Source organism: Leishmania braziliensis, chromosome 36, assembly GCF_000002845.2.
Source record: "Leishmania braziliensis MHOM/BR/75/M2904 complete genome, chromosome 36".
NCBI classification, from domain to species: Eukaryota; Euglenozoa; class Kinetoplastea; order Trypanosomatida; family Trypanosomatidae; genus Leishmania; species Leishmania braziliensis.
This window is the reverse complement of record NC_009327.2, coordinates 1,014,808-1,040,381: the sequence shown is the minus strand read 5'-3', so window position 1 is coordinate 1,040,381 and position 25,574 is coordinate 1,014,808. Positions and strand designations below refer to the sequence as shown.

Here is a 25,574-nt window from a genome sequence, read left to right as displayed (position 1 = left end):
CCCCCCGCGCAGCGCTTTCTGGATCGGGGGCGTCTCCCTAATTTTTTTTGGCCCGGGTTCGTCTCCCGCCACGCAGGGCTCCTCGGTTTTGGAGGGGGGCAACCTTCCGCTTCTTGCGGGCCGGTGGAAGAACAGTGCAGATGGCCAAAAAAATCAAGGAGACGCCCCCGATCCAGAAAGCGCTGCGCGGGGGGGGGGGATATGGGGGGAAAAAGGCCGCTAGGGGGATCGAACCCCTGACCTCCGTCTTACTAGGACGGCGCTCTGCCATTGAGCTAAGCAGCCGATGTGCAGCAAGCCGGTTTTCCCCACCCGTACTCGGGTCGGGCGCCGCCTGCAAAAAGGCGTGCGCAGTCCGGGAATCGAACCCGGGCCTCCCGCGTGGCAGGCGAGAATTCTACCACTAGACCAACTGCGCTTCGGGCTTATTGGCGAAGTGTAACGCCGACACTAAACACCTGTGCAAAAGTGTTCATCAGAGAGTTTCTACTGGTCCAGTGGTCTAGTGGCATGATTCTCCCTTAGGGTGGGAGAGGTCCCGGGTTCAATTCCCGGCTGGACCCTTTTTCACACTGGCGTGAAGAAAGGAGTGCCGCTTCACGAGTCGAACCCGGCACAGCAGCAAAGACAATCGCTTTCTTTCCCGTTAAGCCATAGGAAAGTGGCGCCATAGGGGGTGTCGCTGAAGGTCTGCATGCGTTGAAACCGTTGCTATTGTACATTGCTAAGCGCCTGGCTTGCAACGTCCGCTAGCCAATTAAGCCTTGCGCAGGGAGATGTGAACGCAAGATCCTCAGGTGATTGTTCACTTAGTGCTGAACTAAAAACTCCATAACTCCTATTGCAGGGAATATTTGATCCCACCACGGGTGGGGAAGTGTTTTTTCTGTGCTCGGCTAGGCGTCTGGGGAGCCAGGGAAGGAAGCAACGCGGCGCTCCCTGCTGGCTGTGCGTCGCCTAGCGCGGCTCGCTCTGCGGGTGTAATTGCACAGACCGTTTATCCACTTCTCACCTGACTTTTTCTGCACTTGTGGCGCCCACTGCCCCGAAACCCCTCCACTAGCCTAGCCTACAGTCGGTAAGCCAGCGGGGTGAGATGCCTGTAAAATTGCTCAGAAGACCTACACATGATCACGCCACCTCTACCGCGCTATCTTCCCTCCGCCACTGCGACGTCACAGATTGAGCGAGGCATAATCCCCCTCGCGAGGTTAAATGGGCTAGTTAGCCAACCTTTTGCTTTCTGCAGAGTGTCTTGGAAACGATTACTTCCGAGGCTGACACTCACGCTCGAGGTGATCCCTTTTGACAAGGTGATAAACAGCTGAAAGCCCTATAATCGGAAAAAAGGGGGTGGACTACTCCAGCTACGAAGGATCACGGAATGGGAGGTGTCTTCGATGAGGGGGAGGGGAGAAAACTCTGTGTTGACAAAAAAAGGCGAGAGCTTCAGGAAGGAGAAAGGGCTGATCAAAAAAAAAAACATGCAAGGCAAAAAAGACCACAAACGTATATGCTCCGCCCCGGGGGGAGGGGGTTCCAAGAGGTGACAAAGCAAAACAGCCCGCGTATGTGAAGGCGCTTTTTCGCAATTTGCTTCCCTTCTCTTTCTTGCCTTTTCATCTTCTGTCTTCGCGTCAAGGCGGTAAGAACGAGCCTACCTAACGTGTTCGATAGTCATCGAGGGAGTTCCTCAAGGAGAGGGTGGAAGGGGGGGGGGAGAGAAGCCCTGCCAAGTGGAATACTCTGTCCACACACCTGCATCGAGCGAAATGTAATGAGTGGAGAAACTGCCAAGGAGAGCATCCTTCACAATGGTGCTCCAATATACATTCTCCGCTCCACTGGTGTATTGAGTGTGGCACGGTGAGGGATACATAAAACTTGATGAAAGCGCAAGGTTGGGGGTGGGTGGGTCTCTTTTTTGGAGCTGGCGTGTCGTGTGCAGAGAGGGGAGAGCGGGAGGATCTGTACTGAGTGAGAGGTGAGCTATGTAGCTGCAGGGTTCTGCGAGTAAAGAGGAGGACTGGCGCAAGAGGTCATGCTGGTTCGAGGGGAATGTTGGATCGTGGGGCTGCATTGCGCGGCCCTGACCAGAAGCCTTTACAAAAAAAAAGCATCCTTTTCCCGACCGTTTCGACTTGTCAGCGGGTAAAAGCCCAGCAAAGGGTGAATGATCTGCGGCTTTAAATATCCGCGGGCGATGATGAGAAATCAAAGGAGAAGCAAGGATAACGGGTGCTGACCTGTCCCTGCAACAGGCTTTTACCATAAGGTGCACAGTTCTTTCTGTGGTTAGTGACGACTGTGAGCAAAAACAAAAAGAGGATCTGGGTGAGAAAATAGGAATAGGAAGGAGGTCAGAAGAAAGGCGAGAGCATTCGTAGCTGCACTTGCAGAGGCAGAGTAGTTTTTGCTTGTCGCTTGTCCCACACACGCGAGGAGGTGCGCATGAAGAACACCGCAACTCGACTCGCCCGCTTGTATCGTGTCAGCCTCCAGCTTTCTTGCTGGCGTCTTTGATCACACGCAGGATCCACATCGGTGTGTGTGTGTGTGTGTGCAACGGCGGGGAAGCTGGTGGGCCCCACGAAGGGTTAAAACAGCAAGTGAATTACCGTACTTTGTCGTTGTAGAGAAAAAAATTCGGCTAAGCGACCGCATACTCCACGGCAAACACGCGCCGCCTAGCACCGAAAAGAAAAAGACACGCACCGATGTGCACAGAATAAATCCGAGAACGCTCAGGTACGAGTGTTTGTGCATTGACGCACGTAATCAATGGCATATGGGATTTCTCGAAGAAACGTTGTCAGATAGAGGTGGGCAGTGTAGAGGGGGACACCGGAAGCAAAGCCTTGCTTTCTTTGGCTAACAAAAAAAAGGCAACAAGAAAAGGTGAAAAGCATAGCTGTGTGCTTCGACAGGTGGTCAGACGCCGACCACCACAACTTTATCGGCCCTGTTCTTCTTGAGGCGCCTCAACACCTCTACGCCAACGACGCTCACCGTTCCGCCAGCGATGAAGAGCACAATGCTCAGGGCAGCAATACCGCCACTGGAGATGCGCGGCGACGGCGGCGTTGAGGCGCTCGCCGGGATGCGGTAGCAGCCGTAGTTGGTCCCGTCGAGGTAGTACCCAGTTCCGCACGCGTAACTGCTGCATTGTTTGCGGTAGAAGAGGCAGTCAGCTGACAAACTGCGGTTGTCGGCGGTGGCATCGATCGGGCAGTCCATGCGGAACAGCTGGCCAGGGTCGAGGTAGCACGTGCCCATCGGGCTCGTTGGCGCGGCGGAGTTTATGAAGCGTTCAAAGTCAGCGAAGGGACAGATGTTATGTAGGGCAGTGTATGTGTTGCCCATCTCGTCCTGGCAGTGCATCTCAAAGTGACTCAGCGCGAAGGTGAAGTTGCTTGCCGGTGTCACGCCAGGGTGGCCGCGCAGCAGCCGCACGTAGAACTTCGACGATGACGTGGCCGGCGCATCCGCCAGAGATAGGAGCTCCATGATGAACGCCGTGCCGAAGGGCGGCAGCATCGCATCCAGCGAGCTGTCACCAAACACAGCCGACAGGGGCGCGACAGTGGTGTCGTGCCCGCTGTAATGGTACAGCTTGTACGGCGGCGCCGTCGCTTTATTCAGGTGCTTCTTCATGTTTTTCACCATCTGGTTCGCCAGCATGAAGAATGACGCACCTTGCTCCTTGTGGATGGGGTTGCTAGCATTGTAGGCGAAGGAGAAGTGGTGAACTGCCGCCGTCACAGCGCATACATCGTCCAGATGCTGACCAAGCAGCGGGAAGCTGAGTAACTGGCCCGTGGACTGGTACGCCAGTGCAATGTCGCACAGTCGCATCGCACAACGCGAGCGCAGAGTGTAGTTAGCGCAAAATTTCTGCGAATATACCTCCGCCGCAACCGCCTGCAGCTGATCAAATGACATTCGGCTGTCCAACACTGGATCGCACACATTCCGACGCTCCTGATCCGCGTACTTGTAGCGAGCGCGAAGAATCGGCACCGCTGAGCTCTGCAGTAGCGCATCATCATCCGCGCGCAGTGTGTGGATCGCAGGATAGAAGTCTGGGATGCTCGGGAAGAGGCCACGAAGCATCCCGTTGGCGCTCTGTAGCGTGCGCAGCACATCAGTGGAGCGCGAGTACGAGACAGACAGGTTGTACGACTCTTGCGAAAAGTATGGCTCCAACACCACCTCAGGATCCTCCGTGTAGCGGTAGCGCAGGTACTTACCGAAGTTCTCCAGCATCCTCTGACCCTCGTAGTTGAGAAACCCGCACGGGAACACGGTGCCGCAGATCAGTGTGTTGTTGTCATCAACGATCGGGGAGCGGGATCCGTGGCGGTGCACCACCTGCACCAGCTCCACCGTGTACATCGGTGCCGCCGACACAACGGCTGCGCTAACCACCACAGCCATCATCAACGCGCACCGGTAGAGGAAAGTACTAGTGCCTCGGCGCATGATGGCGGAAGAGAAAAGAGGGGGAATGGAAAAGTCTCATATATCACAGAAGTCCGCAGTCGGTGAAGCTGGTCGAAAGAGAAAGACCACAAACAGGGGGAGCGGGAAGGAGAGGGAAGCAACTGCTGAGAATAAATAAATACAGGGAAAAAGGAAAGTAAGACAAGACGACCGTGTACGTGTGCATGAGTTGAAGAACAGAGAATGAGCGCGTGCATGCAATTGTGTGTGGGAGTGGCGAGGAGATAAACAAAAAAAAAAGAGAGCAAATGGCGCAGAGAGTATGGGGTAGACAAGATTACTGCAAGAGAGGCAAAATAAGAAAAAAACGGTGCGCATTGGAGTCCTCCTGGTAGTGGCCAGTGGCACATAAGTCCCTTTGAAATGCTCGCATGTGCGCTTTGGAGGGTAAGAAGACGAGAAAGTGAGCGCGCGACAGGGACTACGGGAAGAGCTGAGTGAGAGGAAGCACCAGCAAGCTGCGCAGCTCGACGTAATCTTTGCTTCGTAGTCTCTTCTTCGTTGGCTGTTCCTACATGTGAATGTATGCGTCTGAGTGCTCCAACCCAGAGGTGAGAAAGGGCGCGGCACGCCTCATTCAGGGACAAAGAAAAGGCACGTGAAGGAATCGCCCAAAAATACTCGTATAGGCACGGACATATATGCACATAGAGAGATGTAAGCACGCTAGTACACGCACATATACATGAAATTAACCGATCACCCCTCCCCACTTATGTGTTCCACTTCATCTCTTCTTCAGCTCGGCTCCCACACGGGGTTGGTCCACCCACATACCATGACAACCACGTATAGCCTGCTTGCAAGAAAAGGAGAGAATAAGACTGGGAAGGACTGGAACACCTCCCTATAACAGCAGGAGCCGAACAAGCAAAGAAATACAGGCTGTAATTTGTCCTTTCTCCCAACGTGTTCATTCCCTGGCGTAGAACATGAGCAAATCACCACTCTACCCGGCCTGCCAGACACCCATCGCATGGTGTGAGGCAGAGGCAGACACGTGCTACACCAATGCTGGCCCCGGCACCGGAGCACGGCCCTTGCCTCAAACTCTGCCTACCCTCGCTCCGCAAGTCGCCTCACCGCCGCGTCCATCATGCCGGTCGCCCACCGGGTGCATCCCTCGGGGTGGCTCAGACTCCTCACTAGTAGGCAGTGAGGGCAGGGTGGGATACGTTCGAGTTGCGCTGACATTCTGCCCATCCTATGTTATGGGTGGTGCAAGCATGTTTCCTGTTGCAGGTCTCCCCCGCCGCCACGCCGCCCAGGACCTCACCGCCCACATCAGTGGCAACAAATCGCTCTGACACCCCCTACGTGGCAAGTCCCTGACCCTGTCACCGCCAGAAGTGATTCGTCTCATTGCCAGAAGTAGGGGCTACCTGGCTTCCCCATAGAGGGGGGACTGGACTCTGAATACCATGCCAAGGTGGCCTACCCCATCAGGGACAGAAAGAGGGAGGGATACAAAACGAGTAGAGTGAGAGGGGACGTCGGGCTACGTCGAGCAGTAGTCCTCCTTCCTGCGTCGCACCCAAGGCCTACAACGCCTTTGCACAGGTGCTCACTTGTGGACAGAAAACGTGAAAAGAAGAGCAGAATAAAGTGTCACAGTGAAGAGGAGAGGTGAGAGAGAGGGGGGGGGGGAGGCGCTTATGGACGTTCATGGTAAAGCGTAGAAGAGGATAGTGTCGGGTTCGCAGTCTTGCAAGAATACCCCCCATGTAGAAGCCCGCACGAGACGCGTGAAGAAGACGCCTCCCTCACATAATGTGTGCACCCGACCGAAGAAAAAGACACGACGTAGAGAGAACGCATCGGGGAGGGGGTTTCGCTGACCCTCATAGACGCCAGTACGCTGTCTTGGGTTGATATGACATTTCGGATTCTTTACAATCGTTCGTTCTTTTCGTTTTGGGTTTATTTTTTTGTTTTGTTGGTGGGGTGAGACGTCTTTGTGACTCGCTTCGCTCACTGTTGGTACACAGGTGCGTGTGTGTGTGTACGTGTATGTGAGTCGATTCCAACGCCTCCTCCCCCTGCGCACGCGCTGCCGCCTCTGCAGTGAGAGCAGCAAGAGAGAGAGAGAGATGGGGGGGAATAGCGCTTGTCTGCGTGAGTCAGAGAAAGTAAGAAGACATAAGCAAAACAAAGAGGACACATAACAAGGACGAGTGCGTGAAACACCTAGCATTGCCATTCAAATTTAAAGCGGTGAGCAAAACACCAAATAAACGAGGAAAGCAGCGAAAAAGGGTAATTGGTTTGTCAACGTGCCATTCTAGCACGGGCAAGTCAACAGGTATACGCATGCAACTATGGCCCACCTACATATATATGTGCGCCTCCTGCTGCGCCACGACGGCGTCACAAAACAGGGCCAGCCAGCAGCACTTGGCGTCGCTCAGCTCGCCGCCGAGGCTGCTGTCTGCAGCGCAGGCGGGGCTCGGCATTACCCTCGACATCACAGCGCAGCGCAAGTAGGGAAGCAGTAGGTGGAGGCGTATATGTGTTGAGTCGCCGACGTGACTCGTAGTGGGCTGGTACAAGCGTCAGGATGACTGTGCGTCTTTTCGCCACAGTGCCAGCGCAGACCTCGCCGCCGAGGCCAAGAGTCTGCAGCCGTACCCCGGGGGCAGGCTGCCTGGATTCCCCACAAAGAGTGGGGGTACGTACTTGGACCCCGGCACCGTGCACTGGGGTGACCGGCATCATGCGGGGAAAAGGTTACAAAACGTATTGGAGGAGTCTGTGACTATTACTCATGAAAGAGAAACATGAGCGAGAAAGACTCACTATTCCGGCGACACTAAAGGTAATTTTGCCCGAAAGGCTTGCTTGTGTCCGTGCGCCTTTACGAACTCTCGTGTACCTTGTCCGTCTCCGTATTGACTGCTTCCAGATCGTGCTGCGTTGTCGTGCACCGGTGCTTGTCTGGGTAGCGGTGGATCAGATACGGATCCATCGTGTTGAGCAGCGCGTCCATGAAGAGGCCGCTGCCATAGTTGCAGACGTTGTGAGTGTGGTGGAAGTCGTGAAAGCGTGCGCGGTGCCCGTGCATTAGGCCAATCTTGCCTAACCATGTGTCGCTGAAGCAGTAGCCGCTGTGCACCTCGTATGTTTCCCAGAGGCGCGCCCAAACCCAAGTCATAAAGAGAGGCCACGCCCGCGCTGACGTGATGAAGGCAGACTCGGCTGCCTCCTCGCGTGTGTAGTGGAAGAACATGAAGGAGAAGTACGCGACAGTCGGGATCGCGTTTGCGAGAATGTCCTCCAACGGCGTGGCGTATTCGGCAGCGATGCTGATGGTGCCCGTGTACATGTGATGCTTCTTATGAAACATACGATACAGATGGGGGTTGGAGTGCAGGATGCTGTGGAAAGTGTAGAAGCCGACTTCGTTAATCACGTTGGCTAGTAGGAAGTGCGACGTAATGGTGACAAGGCGCATCGGGAGTTTCTTCAGGTTGCGACCACTCATGTAGTTGGCAATGTCCTCTGGTGTGAAGCCCACAATCACTGCTGCCGGCGGCGGGGCGCGCGCGCATGAGTTTGTGTAGACCAGACACGTATAGAGAACGACTGGAATCACCAGATACTGATTGATCACGGTGTGTACCAACGTGTTGAGGATAAGCGCTGCCGATGGTAGTTGCTGCACTTTGCGGGGAAGTTTGTACATCGCTATCCTGCGCCCAAGCGGGGCAAGCAGTGCGTTGCTTTTTAGGCCATTGATCCCATACTGAGGGTGGAGGCTGTCAAAGAAGAAGAAGATGCTGTTGAAGAAGGCCCACGGCACGCAGTGGCAGAGCCCCGCAAAGACCAGCGTGAAGAGGGCGGGGGTGGAGAGATGCTGCAGATAGCTGTTCTGGAGAATCAGCTGCTGATACAGCGGCTGTACAACAAAGATGGCAAGAACGGCTGTGACAAAGTCGTGGCGAAGTAGATAAATGGCGGTGTGCAGCGCCACTGAAGACCAACAAGGCCGCAGTGTGTGAATGGGCGGGATCTTCACCGGCTTCTTTGTGGACTCCATCGGAAGGCAAGAGTAAACGGGGAGGGAGAGAGGGAGGGGGGTTACGAGAAAGAGAGGAAGGAAAGGGGCAAGGTGTTATGTGGACCGTCAAGAACGACGTGTATGAGAAGGGGAGTTATGTGGGGGTTATGGCTGAGACTATTAGAGCCCTGGAGTGGCGCAGATGCATACGGGACGGTAGCGAGAGAGGGGATAAAGAAAGGTGGAGGACAGGAGGAAGGATGGACGACGATCCAGCGAAATCGACTCAGGATCAGTACTCAGGGACGGCTTAGCAGAGCCAAAGGAGGAGTGGACTGGTGGTATGACAGGGCTGTGAAGAGGAAATTCACTGGGTACGTCCCTCGAACACCCCAAAACGTACATGGACACCCCAAACGCTCTTCTACTCCTGAGAGCGTGTACAGGGACACAGTGAAATCCGCGTGCTGCCATCTGCCCCGCCCATGAGCAAGTGAGGAGCAAGATGCGGCGCATCCGCGACAGATGCCCTCCTTTTCTTGTTTCACTAATCGGCGTTCGGCAAGATGATCATATGTGCCTGCAGTTTTCTTCGCTCGCTCGCTCGTTAGCGTAGGCAAAGAGGAAGGGAGTTAAACGCGAGTCACGGTGAACGTGTGTGCTTGCGTGTATGTGAACGAAAGGGGGGAGGGAGGGAGCGGTCAGCTGCAAAAGTGTTGCGCACACGCGTTCCCTTAGCATCGGAAAAAGAAGCGGACATAGTGCTGCCGGAGGTGACGACGACCGGGGGATCAAGGAAACACTTTTTCCCTTCACTTTGCTTCTTCTATACACGTTAGTCATACCCAGCACCTCCGCCGTCACTGTGGCCGGAAGTGTTTGTGAATGGTACCCTGCTTGTAGTCAGGGAAGCGTCGCGTTCCTCTGCCGAGAACCGGTGTGCTATTCTGTGGATCATCCTTGCGGTATGGCCGCGTCGGATGGTGGAAGAGCGAGTTGTTGAACAGGTCAATGAAAGACTGCTTCGCGTACTCGCGCAGCTTCGGTGGCACCAGCTGTTGATGCTGGCGGAGATATCCAACCAGTGGCTTTGCCAGCTTGATGTTCTCTGGCTGAAAAAAGGTATATGTGTACCCTCTGCCCCGCAACGAGTCTCCACGACCGCAACGGCCGCACCGGTGCGTCCAGGTTTCCATGTCCGCTGGCATGTCGTAGTGCACGACGTAGACCACGCCCTGGAAGTCAATTCCGCGACTCAGCAGGTCTGTACAGATAAGGGCAGTCGACACCCCTGTTCGGAACATCTTCAGTACGCCTTCCCGCGCCGTCGACGAGGCGTGCGAGGTCAGCGTGGTAAAGTTCACCTGCGAAACTAATGCCTTCATCTTATCGCACACGTAGGCGACGTTGTGGCGTGTGTTGCAGAAAATGAGGGTACGCTGGTCTGGGTTGAGCTTCCCGGTCTCGTACAGCCACGCCAGCTTCTGCACCTTCTCGGCGCGCCCCACCATAAACACAAGGTGGCGCAGATTCGTGCGCGCGGTCAGGAGGCCACCCGTCACGGTGGCGGACAAGGCAGCTGCAGGGTCATCACCGTTCTCCCCTGGGTTTGGCTGGTGGGGAGAGGAGGACGACAACGATGACGATGCTAAAGTAGAATGCGCAGCACGGCTTTGCTCTGCCTGGGTTTTGAGGTCGACGAGCACAAATCTGTGAGATGGAAGCAGCATCTTTGTCTTGATCATTCCATAGGCAACAGGTGGAAGCGAGGCACCCAGCAGAAGTCGCTGCGGCCGTAGAACGCCCTTTGGGAGCGCTCCAAGGATGATCTTCATGGGCTCGAAGTGATTCACAGAGACGATGTCGTCCACCTCATCCATCACCACTGTCTGCACTCGCCTCAAGGACAGTTTATGCTTGTATAGCGCTGGCAGTATGGTTTCTGGGGAGGCAACGAGCACGTCGACGCCGCCCTCCAGCGCTTGCAGGTACTTGCGCTGTTCCTCTGCGCTGGAGGCGCGTACTATGCAGTGGATCCTGTAGTCGCAATGAAGAGAGCGGAACACGGCAGCGACCTGAGAGGCTAACTGACTATTCGGCACCAGCACCAGGACGCGCGGCTCCGCGACAGAGGATTGTAGCTCTTCCAGCCGCATCGCACGGCGCTCCTTTGATCGAAGAGCGAGGCTGGTCTCGAGCTCAGACACAGATGGGTGCGGAAAGCCTGTCATCGGGCACACGCGCACCTCGCTGATGCTCAGCTCGCAATAGGGGCAGACTTCCCCTTTGTCGATTTTTTCCTGCAGAAAGGTTTCCACTTGCCGCCGGTTCAGACTCACAGCGCTGTTCTCGTTGCCCGCGGTCGTTGTTGCGGCCGCGGTTGGTCGATCGCCCATGTCTTTTAGCAGGAGGTGCAGGAGAGCTGTGTAGACATAGCAGAGGGTCTTGCCAGTCGCAGTTGGCGCTATACAGAGCAGATCACGGTACTCCAGCATAAACGGCATGGCGGCGGCCTGCACAGGGGTGAGGGTGCGGTAGTGCTTGCGCTCCATCAGCTTCTGCAGCTGTGTCTGCAGGATCGACGGCGAGAGCTGAAGCAGGTCCTCAAAGCTCTGTGGCGCACCTCTTGGCAAATCCACTGGCATCCCTAGCGCGTCCACCATTATCACCTTGTACTGCGACGACAATTCCGTCTGCGAAGGCGGCGCGACACTCTCGCGGCGCTTTGCTTCATGTGATTCGCTGCCGTCAATTTGAGAGGGTGAGCTGCGCAAAGGATTAAGCACCGCCTGTCGAACTACTTGCTGGATATGCTGAGAGCATGCGGTCGTCGATGCATCCGAGATCCACCCCTCTCCACCTGCGTCAGTTGAAGGCCCTGACGGGGCATTGCGCAACGGTTGCCACGCTGTGGGGTTTTGTGCGTTGGGCTGCAGCACAGCATTCAGGGGCGGAGCTGCAGGCTCTCCGAGCACGTCAAACAGCAGGTCCGCTTCTCGGGGGCCACCAGTCATACACGGTGCGGCTGGGACCTCGAACATGGGTGAGAGAGTGGTTGGCGAGGAAGAGGAGACTAGGTCTGCGCTCGAGTGAATTTGCGCTGAGTTCGAACTGTTGTGGTAACGTCTTGCGCATCGCATTCTACTCAGCAGAGGCAACAGGGACGACGACCTTCCCCGCAGCACAACGCGTCGGAGAGTCATTGCGGGGTAGGGGAAGGGAGCAAAGGTGGGCAGGCTCGTTACTCAAGCCGCGTGGAATGCAGAGCGGCTACGTAATCTGTAGGGCGCGTCCCGAAAAGGATGATGATTCGAGGCTGTGTGTAGCGGGGGGGGGAGGGTGGAGGCTGAGAAGTGTCAGAGGCAAATGAAGGCAGGGTGGGGCCGGGAGGCGTCTATGAAACACACTGGCAGAGAGGTTAATCGAGCAACACCGCACAAGTGATGGTCAGTAGTTTGACGCACGGCCACCGCGAGGACATAAAACGTGTGCAAACACACGTGCGCGTGTTTCCTTTTTCGTTCCTTTTGGTACCGCACTGAGGCCCCCTCTTAGAGGGTTCTTCTCGACGGCATCGCTGTGCCAAACAGAGACGAAGGGAGAGTCCCTGGTGTCGCGCCCTGAGAAGGTGCTTGGCGCACTGTGAGCCGCAACAGGGGGGGGGGGAGGCGGGGGAGTGCAGCGCTGCGTAAAAACACCTTCGCCACTGCCAGAGGAAGAGGAAAAAAAATGGCGCCGTCTCTTTCGCAGCGTTTACCTGCGTTCTCCCAGTAGAAGTCGCCGGCGCGCCGCTTCGTACTCCTGCCGCAGTCTCACAAAGTCGGGGTCTCGAAAGAGGCTGTCAGACCCGCCCATCTCCTCTGGTGCCGCCGACGCATACTGCATCGAGCGTGCTGTCAGTATAGCCGCAAAGAGAGGGCGCGGGACAGGTGTGATGTGCTGCACGAGCGGCACCGCGCATGCCTGGTGGGCCGACAAGAGCGCAGAAACGTGTTTGCCTTGCTGCAGGTAGGGCTCGATATGCCACCCGGTGGCGCGACGCAGCGCCAGCACCACCTTGGCCTCGGTATGGGACAGCTGAGGCGGTGAGGCAGACACTGAAGCGACTGTCCCTGCTGCGCTTGGAGGGGGAGCCGCAGCAGAGGGTTGCCCAGACGTGACCTCCGATCCTGCGTCGATGGACAGACAGGCAAGCAGTAAGCGCATGCAGCTGACACTTATTGGCACTGGCTGCATTGGGAGGCGCAGGGATGACGGGACAGGCGGAGACGGTGGCGCGGTGGCTGCCGTCCTCTTTGCTGGGCTACAAGACTGTGGTTGCTTGGTGCTTGAGCTGGTGAAACTGTTGGTCATCATTGCGATGCGAGTCGCTCGACGTTCTCCGCTGCGAGGTGATGTGCATTCTGTAAACGACGTCCCTGCTGGGACTAGTCGCGACAGCGACTCTTCTTTTCTGGCATTAGCCAGGACCTTGGGCTGCTGTCGTGCGGGCTGAGTGGAGTAGAGGAAGAAGCTGAGAAGTAGCCCAAACGTGCGAGTCCCGCGCGGTGCCACCGCCTCCGGAACCGATAGGTAGGCAGAGCTCAGCATGAGAAGCTCGCTTGTGATGGCGGGAAAGAACGGACGGTCAAGTGTCGTGCCGCCGCAGTAGTGCAGGTACTCGATATGGCTTGCATCAAACAGCTCCGCAAAGCCGTCGATTGTAGCCCTCTCCGGGATGGTGAAGTGGTTCGAAAAGCGCGCGTACAGCTGCGCATAGTCCTTGGCGAACGCTGCTAGTCGCTCCAGTTCCGTATCCCGTGGCATCGTTCACGCCCTAATCAGAGGACTAAGGAGGAGCGCGAAAAAGTGCGCAGGAGGTAGACAGAAAATGAGAAAGAGATGTGGAGACAGATCGCCAGAGTAGAATGCAGGTCTCAGTTCCCCTAGCATCCTTGGCCGACAGTTTTACATTGTAGGAGAATGTGCGCCGAGGGGAGAACGAGAGCGGCTGAGGGAAGCGCAGAAAGTGAGCTTGACATCAACAGCTGAGGGGGGTGGGGGACGTGTTGTTGGTCTTTTCCTCACCTCTACCCCAATAGTGCGCTTTCGACACCCGCCTGTGTGAGGCATAAATGCTGAGTGGCGGATTGTACCCGCACACCCCATACAGCGCATCTGTTGCTCATGTAGCTGTGCCTTTTTTTTATTTCTCTGACTTGCATGTTAGAACAACGGCCCTCACGCGAGGGATTGCCTTCGTCTTAAGTCGCTACACACACGTTCTGTGCGCACCAACACTCCTCCACGCACGCGCATGGAAATGGGCTTGATTGCCCTCTCCGATGCAGATTAGCCGCGAAACGCAGTTGCGCAACTTTGAAAGGACGTTAACATCGCCGTTTGCGTTTCCTTACCGTAACGCAGAAGTGCGAACGCGACTACCCACCCACCTACACACACACACACACGTGCATATATATATATACTCCTCTTTTCCGCTCTCCACCTCTGTCGCCCTATAAAGCGGTACACCGACTCCCGCCCCTCCCAGCAGAAGTTCTCTGATGTCTCTGTACACAACGAGTCAACAACGAACGTACCCTCCAAAGGAGGGAGGGAGGGAGGAATGGGGATGGATACAACATACATACAAACCACACATCATGCAGACAGGGTGCGCTCCAGCTTTCCCCCGTGTGCTCGAATAGGCAACAAAGCACGGAAACTGGAACGAGGAAGATACAAAAGAAACAGTGGGGAAGACGGGATGTCTGTGAGAGGCGGTGCGGCACAATGGAAAAGGGGCAAGAGGAGGAAGAAGGAGAATGCGATGCGCACACACCAAAGACCTCTCCCGCCTCAGCAGAGATACGCGCGTTCGAATTCCTCTGCGACGGCCGGGTATGCAACACTGGTCCGCGCGCAGCACTGACGAGCCCACTCAAGCACGGTTTGCATTCGGTGTAGCAGGCGGAGTCTCTTGTCATCGACGTCAGCACTGTCTCCGGTGCTGTTGCGTGCGTAGTACTGAAGAAGTTGCCCTGCTGCTGAGATGGCAACCCGTAGCGCGGCACTTGCGCCTAGTTGCACGCTTCCAGGCGCATTGCAGTACGCTTCAACGTAGGCGTCCACACCTCCCGTCACGGCAGTGTTTGGTGGCGGCACAAATGGCAGCTGCAGGAATGTATCCACGGCGTCGCTAACGTTGCCGTTGACATTAAAGGCATACACGTCCGCCATGCGGCACAGCTGCGCAAACGTTTGGTAGTCCTGTGCGCCGACGGCCTCGTCATGCAGATGATGCGGGACAGCGTTCACTGCCTGCTGCAGTTGCGCCGCCTGCGACAAGACGTCTGACACAACGCTGCTGCGCGATGGAAGATGCAGCACTTGTGCCAGAGCAGGGGACATTATCTGCACTGCGCGCCGTAGAGCCCGCTGCTGTAGCTCTGGTCGGTGAAGCTGGTTCGCGAGGCAAGCGACCGCCAGCAGCACGTGAGTAGCTTTCGCAACCTCGCTACGAGCCGAAGCGGCCTCCGCGACTTGGATGAGTGCCTTTAGGAGTTCCTCTGAAAGCGCACCGGTGCCGGCTCGCAGCAGCAGTGAATCGTGCCCGCCCACAGTGTTGCGCGGGCCCAGCAGCCGCGCGCAAATGAGGTCCTTCAAGCAGCACTCCACAAATGCCTCCGTGAGACCGCTTTTGTGGAAATAGGCGAACATCGCCGTCCCTGCAAAGACGGTGGCACGAATGCGGCGATCGACGTCCAGCAACACCACCGAGCAGTAGCGGCTCATGTGACGAGCAATATCGATTGGAGCCTCGAGTGCAGAGTGCAACCTACCTTGCAAGAGGTTCTGCGCGTTGAAGCACAGCGTCATGTGAAAGCCGTCTACATGGGTAATGCTGTTTTCTAACAGCAGACGCAGACCGGTCGAGGGAAGCAAGGCGTGAATAAAAAAAGATGCCAGACGGTACGCGTTGCCCTGCGTGATGCTTACAAGCTCCTGCATATCATCAAGAACTGCACGCTGAAGCGTGCGGAGGCTCTGAACGGGGGAAACCTGCGCTGACTTGTCTACGCCGCGAATGCACGAGAGTCGCAGCCACAACGCATCTTCTAGCGAGTCCGTCACCCTTTGTGCTAGGTTCAGCAGGGTTCGCAGGACAACTGCTGGGTTTTCACCCGTGCGGCCAGCAAGCAGAACAATCAGTACGGCCTGCCGATATGGGTCTTCCTTTGTTTTCGCTTCGGCGTAGACAGGCTGAAGATCGGACGCGGGAGGCATGGTGTTGCGCTCGGCAGGAGGTGCTGCGGCCACCTTCGCCACCGCATCGCGCACGGACTGAATTCCTATAGCATCCGTCGCCAGTTGCGCCACATCGTAGCGACCCACACGCATCGCGACAAACGCATGCATCCAGTGGTTTGTCGCACCGCACGAGCGCGCGATTATGTCCAGCAGGTGCGACGCGCTCAAGTTCTCCACCTCCTCGAAGCGTATGGGGTCCATGCGCAACATCCGCTCCAGAAGCCGACTCAGTGACTTGCGCTCCATCACGCGACGACTGCTGGCCACGTAAGACAGGATGTCGACCTCCGAGCCACGCCGCTGCATTGGTTCGATAATCTGCACAATGGACGCCCACAGCACTGTCAAGTCATCCCTCCCGTTCAGAGACGTCTCCGTGACGTAGGCGGTGAAGTGCGTTACCCACTGCGCCGGTGCGTACTCCTCAACAATGGCGGCAAAGGCGGCAATGCGGTGGTTCAGTTCGGTGGCCAGCGCAGAGCCGCTGTTGAGTATGTCCACCAGCGACTTGCTAGCTCCGCTGCCTGCGCCGGCAAATGTGTGTGCGGACGAGGCGGCAGTGTCCGTGGCGGACAGGCGACCACTGGGTCCTGCCTTCCCACAGGCGAGCTCGCTTGCCCCCATGGCCAGCGCCTCGTAGTCGTCCGCGATGCGCACGTAGAAGGGATGCCATGCAGCCTTGAAGAGAGTGTCGACCTGGTCCCGCACGATGCTTGTTTGACGTCGGTGCACAGCGTGCTGGACGTCGAGCAAGATATCATTCTTCAGCTCTGCCACCACCGCGTCCACGTCCGCGATCCCCATAAAGCCCGAGGCCTCGGTGCCCGGCAGGGCGTCGATCGGGCCGAGATCCACACCGAGCTGAGCGTGGCGGTGCTGCAGCTGCAGCAGCAGACGCTGCTGCGCTTGAGCATCAAACCCAAGGTGCTGAGTCATGAACAATTCCACTGACGCGTGAGTGGCTGGAGCATAGCCCTCGCTAGTGGACTGGCATTTGCTCGCCTGGTGCCGCGCCTTTTCGGCAGCCTTGCGGGAGGCCTCGAAAAGGCCAAACCCGTTGCGCAGGAGCTGCTCAGCATTTCTTTCCGCAACGAGCCTCTGTGCCCGCGCCGTGAGGCTGGCGAGCGAGGCGCGTACTTCGTCAGTAGGATCACCGGTTGAAGGCATGACGCGCAAGGCTGAGGCATCGTCGCCGCCAGGGCCGGCGCTGCCGAGTCGCCGAGGGGTAATAGTGGAAGTCGAGCTAAACATGACGATCTGAGTCAGAAAAAGAGGAGGGAATGGGAGTCGAGGCCTACAAAAACAGACGTGGAGGGAGGAGTGGGAAGACATGCGGCCTCTGTGCGTTAGCCGAAGCAACGGTAGAGGGCCAGCTTCATCCCCTGAGTGCAGTAGGGGTTTCACTGGTTGCGAAAAACGCAAAAAATAAAGTGGAAAAGGTATGTTCTCCTTCCCTGACCACGAATCACGCTCACCCTCCACCACCGGGGGAGGGGGTGAGGGACAAGAAGGTCTGGATGCGCATGAGGGATGGCAGCAAAAACTCTCCTCGCGCAAAACGTAGTGGCACCTTGTCAGCTCATCCCCAGATGCATTTTTTGCGGCCATACTCAAGGCAGGGTTCGATGAAGATAGTGCATTCGAGAAGGGACAACAAGGCAACGACAAGAAGAAACGGTCAGAGGTCCGCCACATGCGCGTGGGCCGGTTTCAATGACAGTCGGCTCCGACCAACACCGCGCAGCCGAGAAGAGCAAGAGGAGCGAGTCGCGATGGAAGATCAGTGCTCAAGTACAGTTCAGTCCAACGTAATTCCTCACCTTATAGACCTGTACTGACGTGTAGCACATGCGTCTTGTAGAAGCGAGGCGTCTCTATGAGTGGCAGTGAAGGAGAGAGAGGGAGGGGGAGAGGAGGAGTGCAGACGACAGAACTTGTGAACCCCGAAAAGAAAGAAACGATTTCCCCGCTTACACGTCCGAGATGAGGGCTTCCAGCTGCTGAATATCGACAGCCTTGAGCGCCACTGACGGTGCCACAGCATCACTACACGTCTTTTCCGTCTTCTTTTTCTTTCGCACTACAGCAACACTGGTCGTAGCCGCTTCTGCTGCTCCGGCGGAGGTGTCGCCTCTAGTCTTGGTACCTCTTCTCGCGGCTCCGACTGAGGATGTGCCGGTGCTGCGGCTGCCCTCAACGCTGACGCTGATTTGCTCAATGCGTTCCAAGAGTCCACAGAGCGAGCGCACCGCCGGCGATGTCGAGAAGGACGGTAATCGATGCGCCACCGCCAAGGAATCGCCAAATGCGATGACGCTGATGTACCCATCAAGGGAGGCGGTGTAGAGGTGAGACGCGTCGTGACTCCAAGCAACGTCGGTGATGCTGCGCATGTGCAAATCAGTGAAGTCGCTGTGGCGAGAGCTGCTGTCTGTGGTGTAGACTATAACAGCATCTGAGGTCCACACCGCAAGCGCCATGCGGTATTCGGCCGGACCCCAGGCACCGCGGCGCTGACGTGCCGCTTCAAGTGCCGCCAGCTGCGACAGCAGAGGCTCTGCTGTGGCTGGACCGGTGCTGTGTGGACGCTCGGACGACGCTGTTGTCGTCGATTCAGCCGTTGCGCCGTCGGGTGCGGCGCTCGAAAGGTCCGTGCGTCGTTCTGGGCATCTGTCCAGCACCTCGTCGGTGGGCAGCGGCTCAAGGAAGCACGGCGCCCATAGCACGCCACGCACCTCACTGAACCCGCGCACTCCAATTCGGCAGGCGATCTTATCCGGTGCCTCTCGAGTGTAGACATACACGCAGTGGTGCATGTCATCCAGCTCGTCATCGCCGTCCTCTCTGGTGACTTTGACAGGCGCGTCGTAGAGGTTTTTACTCCCACCAGCCACCGTCCTGTGCTTCGGCAACGAAGCTTCCTGCGGATGGTCTTTCGCTCTCTGCAGCGCCGCTTCCGCCTTCTCCTTTGCCTCGATGGACGCCAATAGGTTCGCTGTGCTTGTTGCCTGCTGGTGACCAGCCTTCGTCACCTTGCCGTACGGCACAGCGAGCAGTAAGCCGTCTGGTGACCAACACAAGCGGCGGTAGGACAGGGCACACGACTCGCCAATGTAGTTCCCTTGGCACTTGCGCTGGCCGGCGAGATGCATGCGGCGATGGTGGCCTTCGTTCCTTGGCACGTGCGTGAAGCACAGCAGCGACGGCCCACAACCAAATGTGTGAAGAAACCGCGTCCACGGATCCCATGCGACACCGCGGCAAAACTTCGTGTGCAGATCAGTGAGCTGCAGCACCGGCATCGTAGAGCCTTCCAGATCGTGAATGACAATGCTGCCATCACCACCACCGCTCAGAAGGTAGCGGGAGTCAGCGGAGAAGCAGATGTCATATACATCACTGATATGCCCTGTCAGGTGGCGGTACGCTTTCCACTCCTCTACATCGCCATCCGAGCTGTCTGGTGACCCGTGTAGACCACTGCTACTGCTGTCCTTATCCTTTGCTGCTGCTGCTGATCCGCCGGCAGGGTCGCGCCACCACAGACACACCTTGCCGTCACAGTGCGCGCTTGCTATCATCTCTCCTTGTGGCGACCACCGCGCTGTGAGCGGCATCCAAGAGGTGCGCATACGACACAGGTGGCGGCAGCACGCCAGCATGTCGTTTGCGTTGTTCTCAAGCCAAGCGTCGACCGCGTTGACGTGCACAACCCACAGGCGTATGTTGCCGTCGCCGCCTGTGGTAACGAGACGATGGCAACGAGGGTTGTAGTCGATGCTTGTAATGCCTTCCGTCATGTTACTCTGCAAGCCTAGAAGCTCCGCTTCTTCGTCGCGTTCATTGAAGTGCCACAAAATCTCAATGGTGCGCACGCGCAGCGGCCGATGGGAATCACAATACGCCTCTCCGTCAAGGCTGACTTCTCCTACATGGGCACTCATTCTGGTCCCCTTCCTTTTCTGTATTGTCGCCGTGGGTGGGTGGGTGAAGGACCGGCGCCTACCCCTATGTGTGTTAGGTGCGACCTGTGTGGAGTAAAAAGTGTATGTAGCTGTGCGCGCGTAGTACAGAACTTCTCGTCTGTAAACCAAAATGAAGTAGACACCACAACAGTCTCTCCTGCGTGGTGTCTTTGTATCCTTTTCTGAGTGTCGTGGTGGCCTCTCCTTCACTCTTCGTGTGCGAGACGCTGATGTGGCAGACGTGTGTAAGGATCGATGCCTTTGTTCGCCAAGACACCGTCGCAAACTCGTTACTGGTGAATCCGCGCGTGTGTGCGTGTTCAATGAGCTGCGCTTGTCTCACCTGGCGTGCTTGTAAGCTGCTGCTCGCCGATGAATGACGTTGAGGGGTAAGGGGGGAGGATGAGGAGATGCATGAGCACACACACACACGAAGAAGAACGAGGGGTGGGGGAGACCACATAGAGGAGGGAGGGGTGAGAGTGTCGGAAGTAAAGTGCAGTACAAGGCTACCACCACTGCTTTCATTCGCACTCGAGTGGCAGGCACTTCTGCACGTTTCAACCCCTTCGCCTCCGCCCTGTCCTTACTAGATGCGCCGGCTGTGAGGATTGGCCATGTCACATGCAGCATTTCTCAAGGAACAAGAGGGAGAGCTGACAGAACACACACTCACACGCAGATGGCCAACAGCAGAGGCACCACACGCGTAGACACACCTGCCGACGACTGCAAGCGTCATGTGTGTGGTTTGCAAACAACCCAATCTGCAAATACAGGCAGAGGTCAGTTATGCTCCTACAGAGGGGGGGGGGGGAAGCAGGAGAGACAGCTTAGCGCTCACCGACACAACACCTACCGTCGTTTTTTCCCTTCGCACCAGTGCACCGAATCAGTTCATTGGGTGTGTGTCCCAGACATGCAGGTATATGCACATCCATTCCCTGTCCTTGCCCTCCCTCCATGGAACTGCATCCTCGGCACGTACCGCGGCCTTCGGCTCTCTTGGTGCCGTCAGAATGACGCTGTGGGAGCAAACGGGAAAAGGGACATTTCACACTAGTCTTGAGTCCGGCACCTGAATACTACAGGCACCACGTACCCATTCCCCACCACTACCAGCACTAGCCGTGTGATCCCGTGGGGGCCCCCTGCGAGATGTTTGCCCCCACAGATCCAGTCATCGATGTAGTCAACGAGGACACCGGCTTGGGGCGGCTTACCACAAGAATGTCGTTCTCCGTAATCTGTGAGCCGGGGCTCTGACCCTCCCACAGCACCGGCGTCATCACTAGCCGAATCCCATTCTTATGCTCGGTGAAGTGCTGAGAATCCTCGTTGGCCCACGGCTTCGTCACCGTTGCGATGGCCACCGTGAAGACAGGCCCGCGCTTCATTGTACCAAAGGCACTGCAGCAGAGGGAGAAGCAGCGGCGGTGAACAGAGAAGCGGCACGAGCCCTGCAGAACCTCCATCGATTCATTTTTATACGTGAGGAGCAGCTGCACGCGACCGATAAGGTGATTTGACTGCCCCAGCGAGGCGCTAGAGATGAGCAGCTGCAGCGAGGCGATGTTGAAGATATCTTCCTCTAGGGAGTCCTCGTCTCGTGACGCGTGGTCGTGGCTCATGCCGGCTGACCTTGACCTGCTCGTGGCGCCTACGCTTCCGCGGGTGTCCGACATGGTGTTTGTGGCCTGAAATGTGTAGTGTCCATGCAGGGCACGTGTGGTGATGATATCTTCGACAAAGAAGTTGTAGTAGCCTCTGTCCCGCTCGTATGCGGTGAGCAGAGGTGGCAGGTTCATGGACACAAGAAGAGGATTCCACACGGCATCGCTCGTCGCTAACCGGTGCGCCGCGCGGTTCACTCGCATCAGCTGCACGAGAGTAACAACGTTGCAGTAGGAGGAGATTAGGGTCATCAAGGAGGCGGCTGTCACTGCATCGCAGGCCGCGGAGGGAAAGAAGACATCTCTCAGTCTCGGAGGAAGTCGGTCATCGGCCTCCACCGCCGCCGTGTTCCTTGACGCATCGACGTCGCTACTGCTGCTACTTGCGTTCAGCCTGATTGTGGAGTTCGGCTTGCGCGTTTCAATGCTGTCAATGAGATTGCCGAGTGCATCTACGTGGCTGGAAGAGGATGACACGACGTCAGAGGCACCATACGAGTGGTTGTGTTTGCCAGGCACTGATGGCCCTCTCTCCGGTGTCTTCTGCGGTACCGCTTCCGGTGCAGCACCTCTTGCCGCTGCGACGCCACCAGCGGGCTCCTCCACGCACCCATATGCGCTCGTCGCACCTTCCTTTGTGCGCCCTTCGCTGTCGTGCGTCGTACTCTCGGATGTTGTTTCTGCGGCGGCCGTATCCGCCACCGACGCCACTCTCAGGCCTGCCACGCTCACTGGCGGCGTCTCTGGTGTCTGCGGTGACCAATCAAGGAGATTTGCGCAATCGCCATTGGTTGCCTTCTCTCCTTTTTGTTCCTCGTGAGCGATCCAGTGAATCGATGGAGTGTGCGGAGACTTGCTGTCCTCCTTGAGCTTCTGCTGCTGCGACTCCTCACAGCCCGCGTCTTTTGTGAGCATGGTGACGACAGGCATGCGGTGTCAGCGAGGTATGCGCTAAGGGCAAATGGAGTGAATGGTGAGGCAGGGTTGAAGGAGTACGATGGTGAGGCGCACGCGTCACTCGATGAACAATGACTCAGCTAACGAGAAGAGACGGAAAGGAGATGAGCGATGCACTGTCAACCGGTCACTAAAGCGAACAACGAAAGGTGCAAAATACCTCAAGCACAAATGGCAGGTGCAGCGTTACTCCGATGAGCTCTACGATGAGCGCTCACCAAACGGTGTCGAATACACAAGCCTCCCCTTCCCTTTCCACAGGCACACACACACACACAGAGGTAAAAAAAGTAAGATGATCAACGAGGCACACAAAGACGCAATCACACGCCCCCGTACCTGAAAAGAAAACAAATAAAAGAATGCACACAGAGAAAGAGAAGGACGTCGCGTGAGGGAGCGATTTAAAAGGCTTCTTCACGTGAGGGTGGGGTGGGGAGGGAGGAAGAAGAGGCCAGAGTAAATACAAAAAGAAACAGCGAAGGAAAAGGCGAGGTTAGGACACAAGTGCATACACACAGGCACGCGGGCGCGTGGCGCACAAATAGGAGACAAAATGAAAGAGGGAAAGAGTTCGACAAGATAAAGGTGATGCAAAACAGCTTCTTTCGTCTAACTTCTTTTAGTCTTCGAAAGCTCTCTGCAATGAGGACGAATTACAGGACGGAGAGGGAGGTGCCAGAAGCTCCGTCAGAGGTGGATGCACGACACACCGTCTCTCCCTTGTGCACACAAACACACACACACACACACACACACACACACGCACACACCCCAAGAAAGCAAGAGGCCGTTGTGAAGCGCAACGAATGCTAGAGAGAAGGGGGGAAAAGAGAGGACACGCTAGAGGGAGAGGACCACATATAAAGTGAGTGGAATATGTAAATTACAAGAGGGATTTATCCCACACAAGTACGCAGAGAGAAAACAAGGAAGAATGTCGCTGACAGAGATGCACACAAACACACACACACACACACACACACACACACGCACACAGGAATAGAAGAGGAGGAGCGAAAAACGCCGCTACCTCTTTCCTTGTGACTGTTGCTGTGAAATGAGCTGGCTGGATCTGTGGTGTCTTCCTCTGCTCACTGTGTGCGCTCGCTTGAGTGCGTCTGTCTGTGTGTGTGGGGTGCCTGCGTGAGTGTGGGCAGGTAGAGGTATATTCACTGATCTGTGTCTGTAGGTATATGAAGTCTACAGGGGTGGGGTGGGGGCTGAAGATACCATGCGACTGGAGTTCCGACAATGGACCGTAGGACGTCGAGAAGAGAGCACGAAACAGGAAAGGAGTGAGCTAAGCGCTCCTTGCTTCTCCCACAAGACACGCGCCACCCGTAAGCAAGCAACAAGGGACGAACAGAAAAGCGCAAAGAAGAAAAGGGGCAAAGAAAGGGGAGAAGAGGACACGCCTACGTGTTCGCTACTTTTGCTCTTGTGCGGACGACACTGCGCGCGCGCGGAGAAAAGCAAAGCCAGCGATAAAGGACAACCCCTCCAGCACAGTTTTCTCCTCGGTGAAGCAATGACTTGGAAGCGGCACGAGTAATACGAAAGATTGAGAACGTTAAGGCACTCTTTTCAACCCTTGAGGATGATACCGTCCATGTGCGAGTAGGGCAGTGGGGAGAAAGGCAATCGACGTTGCGCCGTATTGGCGGGGGCTGATTACCGTGAAGGAGGAATGAGGGAGGAGGGTGAGGGGGAGGTGGAGGTGGTGGGCGAAACCGATGTGAGGCTACGTGATGATGATGCAGCCTTGCACGGCGACGTAAGAGGGAGGGGCAGGAGAGAGCGAGGGGACCCAGCACGGAGAGAAACACGGGCGGCACACACACCGCCACGTTGGCCTCGTTGGCCCCCCAAAGTGCCACATCCTCTCGCGAAACAAAGGGGATTGTGAGAACAAAAAGTGATTCGATTAGCTACACGCGCGTGTGCTGACAGGTGAATCATGCCTACCAAAATCGACAGCAGGGGGCAAAGGATTTGTCATTATGGGTCGATTGTGTGGATGAGCGCACGCTCATTACTCGAAGTTAGGAATACACTCACCTCTGCACACGCACGAGAAATGCCCATACTCCCACATACTCAGGTACAACCAAAAAAAGAGAAAACAGACGCGACGCACTCGAGTCACGTCAAGGTGAACAGCGAGTCTACACACGCAAACACATGCACACATCGACCTTAAGCATGCCTCACTGCTTCAGCTTCTCCTTCAGCGCAGCTAACTTCGCCTGCAGGCCGCTCAGCTTGCGCTCCTCTTTCGTGGGCTCTGGCGGCGGCGGCGGCGGTGGTGGTGCTGCAACAGGCGCTTTCGACCTGGAAGCTGTGGGCCGCGGTGCGCGCTTCTTTGCTGCCTTGACAGCACCACCGCCTGCGGTTGTTCGACGTGGTTCACCAGTCGCGGCAAACCCACCATCTAAGGTGGACTGATCCCTGGAAGCAGCTCGTTGCGTGCTATTCGTTCTACAGTCTGCACCTGAGAAGGATGCCTGTGTGCGGGTGGCGCCGCGTGGGTGCTCGGCATAGACATCACCTCCCGCGGCGGCGTGCACATTGCGCGACATCTGAGCGATCTCTGCTGCAATACGTGCGTACTTGCGCTTTGACGCGTAGAAGTCTTTGGGGGCTTTGTTCTTCGGGAGCTCTCCCCCGTTGGTGCGATCCAGAAAGCGCTGCCTCGAGGCAGCCCAAAAAGCCTCTAGCTGTTCTTTCTCCTCCGCTTCCTCTCGCTCTCGCTTGCGACGAGCCTCAGCGTAGCGGAACGAGTAGTGCATCTTGGCGGGATGGGCATAGATGGTGGAGTTGCGCAGCGCTACTCCACCATTCAGCACATCCAGAACATGCTTCGCGCCTTCGCAGGAGAAATGGGCATAGCGCCGCGTTTGTCCGTCGGGGTCGAGGCCGAGGTCGATGCTGTGGATTGGTGTGCCTGTGCGATTGCGCACCAGTTCGGCGATTTCACGCTTGGTACACCCCTCCGGCAGGTTTTTCAGGCAGATGCGCTTCGATGGATCCATGACACTAAGCGGAGGAAAACAAAAGGCCACAGTGAAAGCTACAGAGAAAAGAGGGAGAGAGATGTGTGAACTGTGGCGTCTCACAGCTGCAAGCTACTCAGATATGTGGAGGAGTGCAGGATAGCCACAACTGTCCCCACTTTCCACACGG

The 25,574-nt window shown here is 56.6% G+C and overlaps 8 protein-coding genes and 2 non-coding genes across 10 annotated transcripts; 1 reads left to right on the top strand and 9 right to left on the bottom strand.

The window, feature by feature from the left end:
* Positions 1-284: 284 nt before the first annotated feature.
* On the bottom strand, positions 285-678 carry LBRM_35_tRNA1. The gene has a single exon. It is a non-coding gene; the product is annotated as a tRNA-Pro (tRNA).
* Positions 679-759: 81 nt separating this feature from the next.
* Positions 760-875, top strand: LBRM_35_snRNA1. The gene has a single exon (XR_001182265.1). It is a non-coding gene; the product is annotated as a small nuclear RNA, U4 snRNA (small nuclear RNA).
* Positions 876-2,931: 2,056 nt separating this feature from the next.
* LBRM_35_2760 (membrane-bound acid phosphatase precursor) lies at positions 2,932-4,482 on the bottom strand (the record flags this gene model as incomplete). The annotated part of the gene is made up of 1 exon (XM_001568846.1): positions 2,932-4,482. The coding sequence occupies one exon, from the start codon at positions 4,480-4,482 to the stop codon at positions 2,932-2,934; it is 1,551 nt and encodes a 516-aa protein (XP_001568896.1).
* A 2,875-nt stretch (positions 4,483-7,357) lies between these two features.
* LBRM_35_2750 (putative C-4 sterol methyl oxidase) lies at positions 7,358-8,539 on the bottom strand (the record flags this gene model as incomplete). Its single annotated transcript, XM_001568845.1, has 1 exon — positions 7,358-8,539. The coding sequence occupies one exon, from the start codon at positions 8,537-8,539 to the stop codon at positions 7,358-7,360; it is 1,182 nt and encodes a 393-aa protein (XP_001568895.1).
* Positions 8,540-9,360: 821 nt separating this feature from the next.
* LBRM_35_2740 (putative DEAD/DEAH box helicase) lies at positions 9,361-11,514 on the bottom strand (the record flags this gene model as incomplete). Its single annotated transcript, XM_001568844.1, has 1 exon — positions 9,361-11,514. The coding sequence occupies one exon, from the start codon at positions 11,512-11,514 to the stop codon at positions 9,361-9,363; it is 2,154 nt and encodes a 717-aa protein (XP_001568894.1).
* A 739-nt stretch (positions 11,515-12,253) lies between these two features.
* LBRM_35_2730 (conserved hypothetical protein) lies at positions 12,254-13,306 on the bottom strand (the record flags this gene model as incomplete). The annotated part of the gene is made up of 1 exon (XM_001568843.1): positions 12,254-13,306. The coding sequence occupies one exon, from the start codon at positions 13,304-13,306 to the stop codon at positions 12,254-12,256; it is 1,053 nt and encodes a 350-aa protein (XP_001568893.1).
* Positions 13,307-14,341: 1,035 nt separating this feature from the next.
* LBRM_35_2720 (putative nucleoporin interacting component (NUP93)) lies at positions 14,342-17,044 on the bottom strand (the record flags this gene model as incomplete). The annotated part of the gene is made up of 1 exon (XM_001568842.2): positions 14,342-17,044. The coding sequence occupies one exon, from the start codon at positions 17,042-17,044 to the stop codon at positions 14,342-14,344; it is 2,703 nt and encodes a 900-aa protein (XP_001568892.2).
* A 719-nt stretch (positions 17,045-17,763) lies between these two features.
* On the bottom strand, positions 17,764-19,737 carry LBRM_35_2710 (chromatin assembly factor 1 subunit b-like protein; the record flags this gene model as incomplete). Its single annotated transcript, XM_001568841.1, has 1 exon — positions 17,764-19,737. One exon carries the CDS (start codon positions 19,735-19,737, stop codon positions 17,764-17,766), a length of 1,974 nt encoding a protein of 657 aa, XP_001568891.1.
* A 1,145-nt stretch (positions 19,738-20,882) lies between these two features.
* On the bottom strand, positions 20,883-22,361 carry LBRM_35_2700 (conserved hypothetical protein; the record flags this gene model as incomplete). Its single annotated transcript, XM_001568840.1, has 1 exon — positions 20,883-22,361. The coding sequence occupies one exon, from the start codon at positions 22,359-22,361 to the stop codon at positions 20,883-20,885; it is 1,479 nt and encodes a 492-aa protein (XP_001568890.1).
* A 2,237-nt stretch (positions 22,362-24,598) lies between these two features.
* LBRM_35_2690 (conserved hypothetical protein) lies at positions 24,599-25,423 on the bottom strand (the record flags this gene model as incomplete). The annotated part of the gene is made up of 1 exon (XM_001568839.1): positions 24,599-25,423. The coding sequence occupies one exon, from the start codon at positions 25,421-25,423 to the stop codon at positions 24,599-24,601; it is 825 nt and encodes a 274-aa protein (XP_001568889.1).
* Positions 25,424-25,574: the final 151 nt, after the last annotated feature.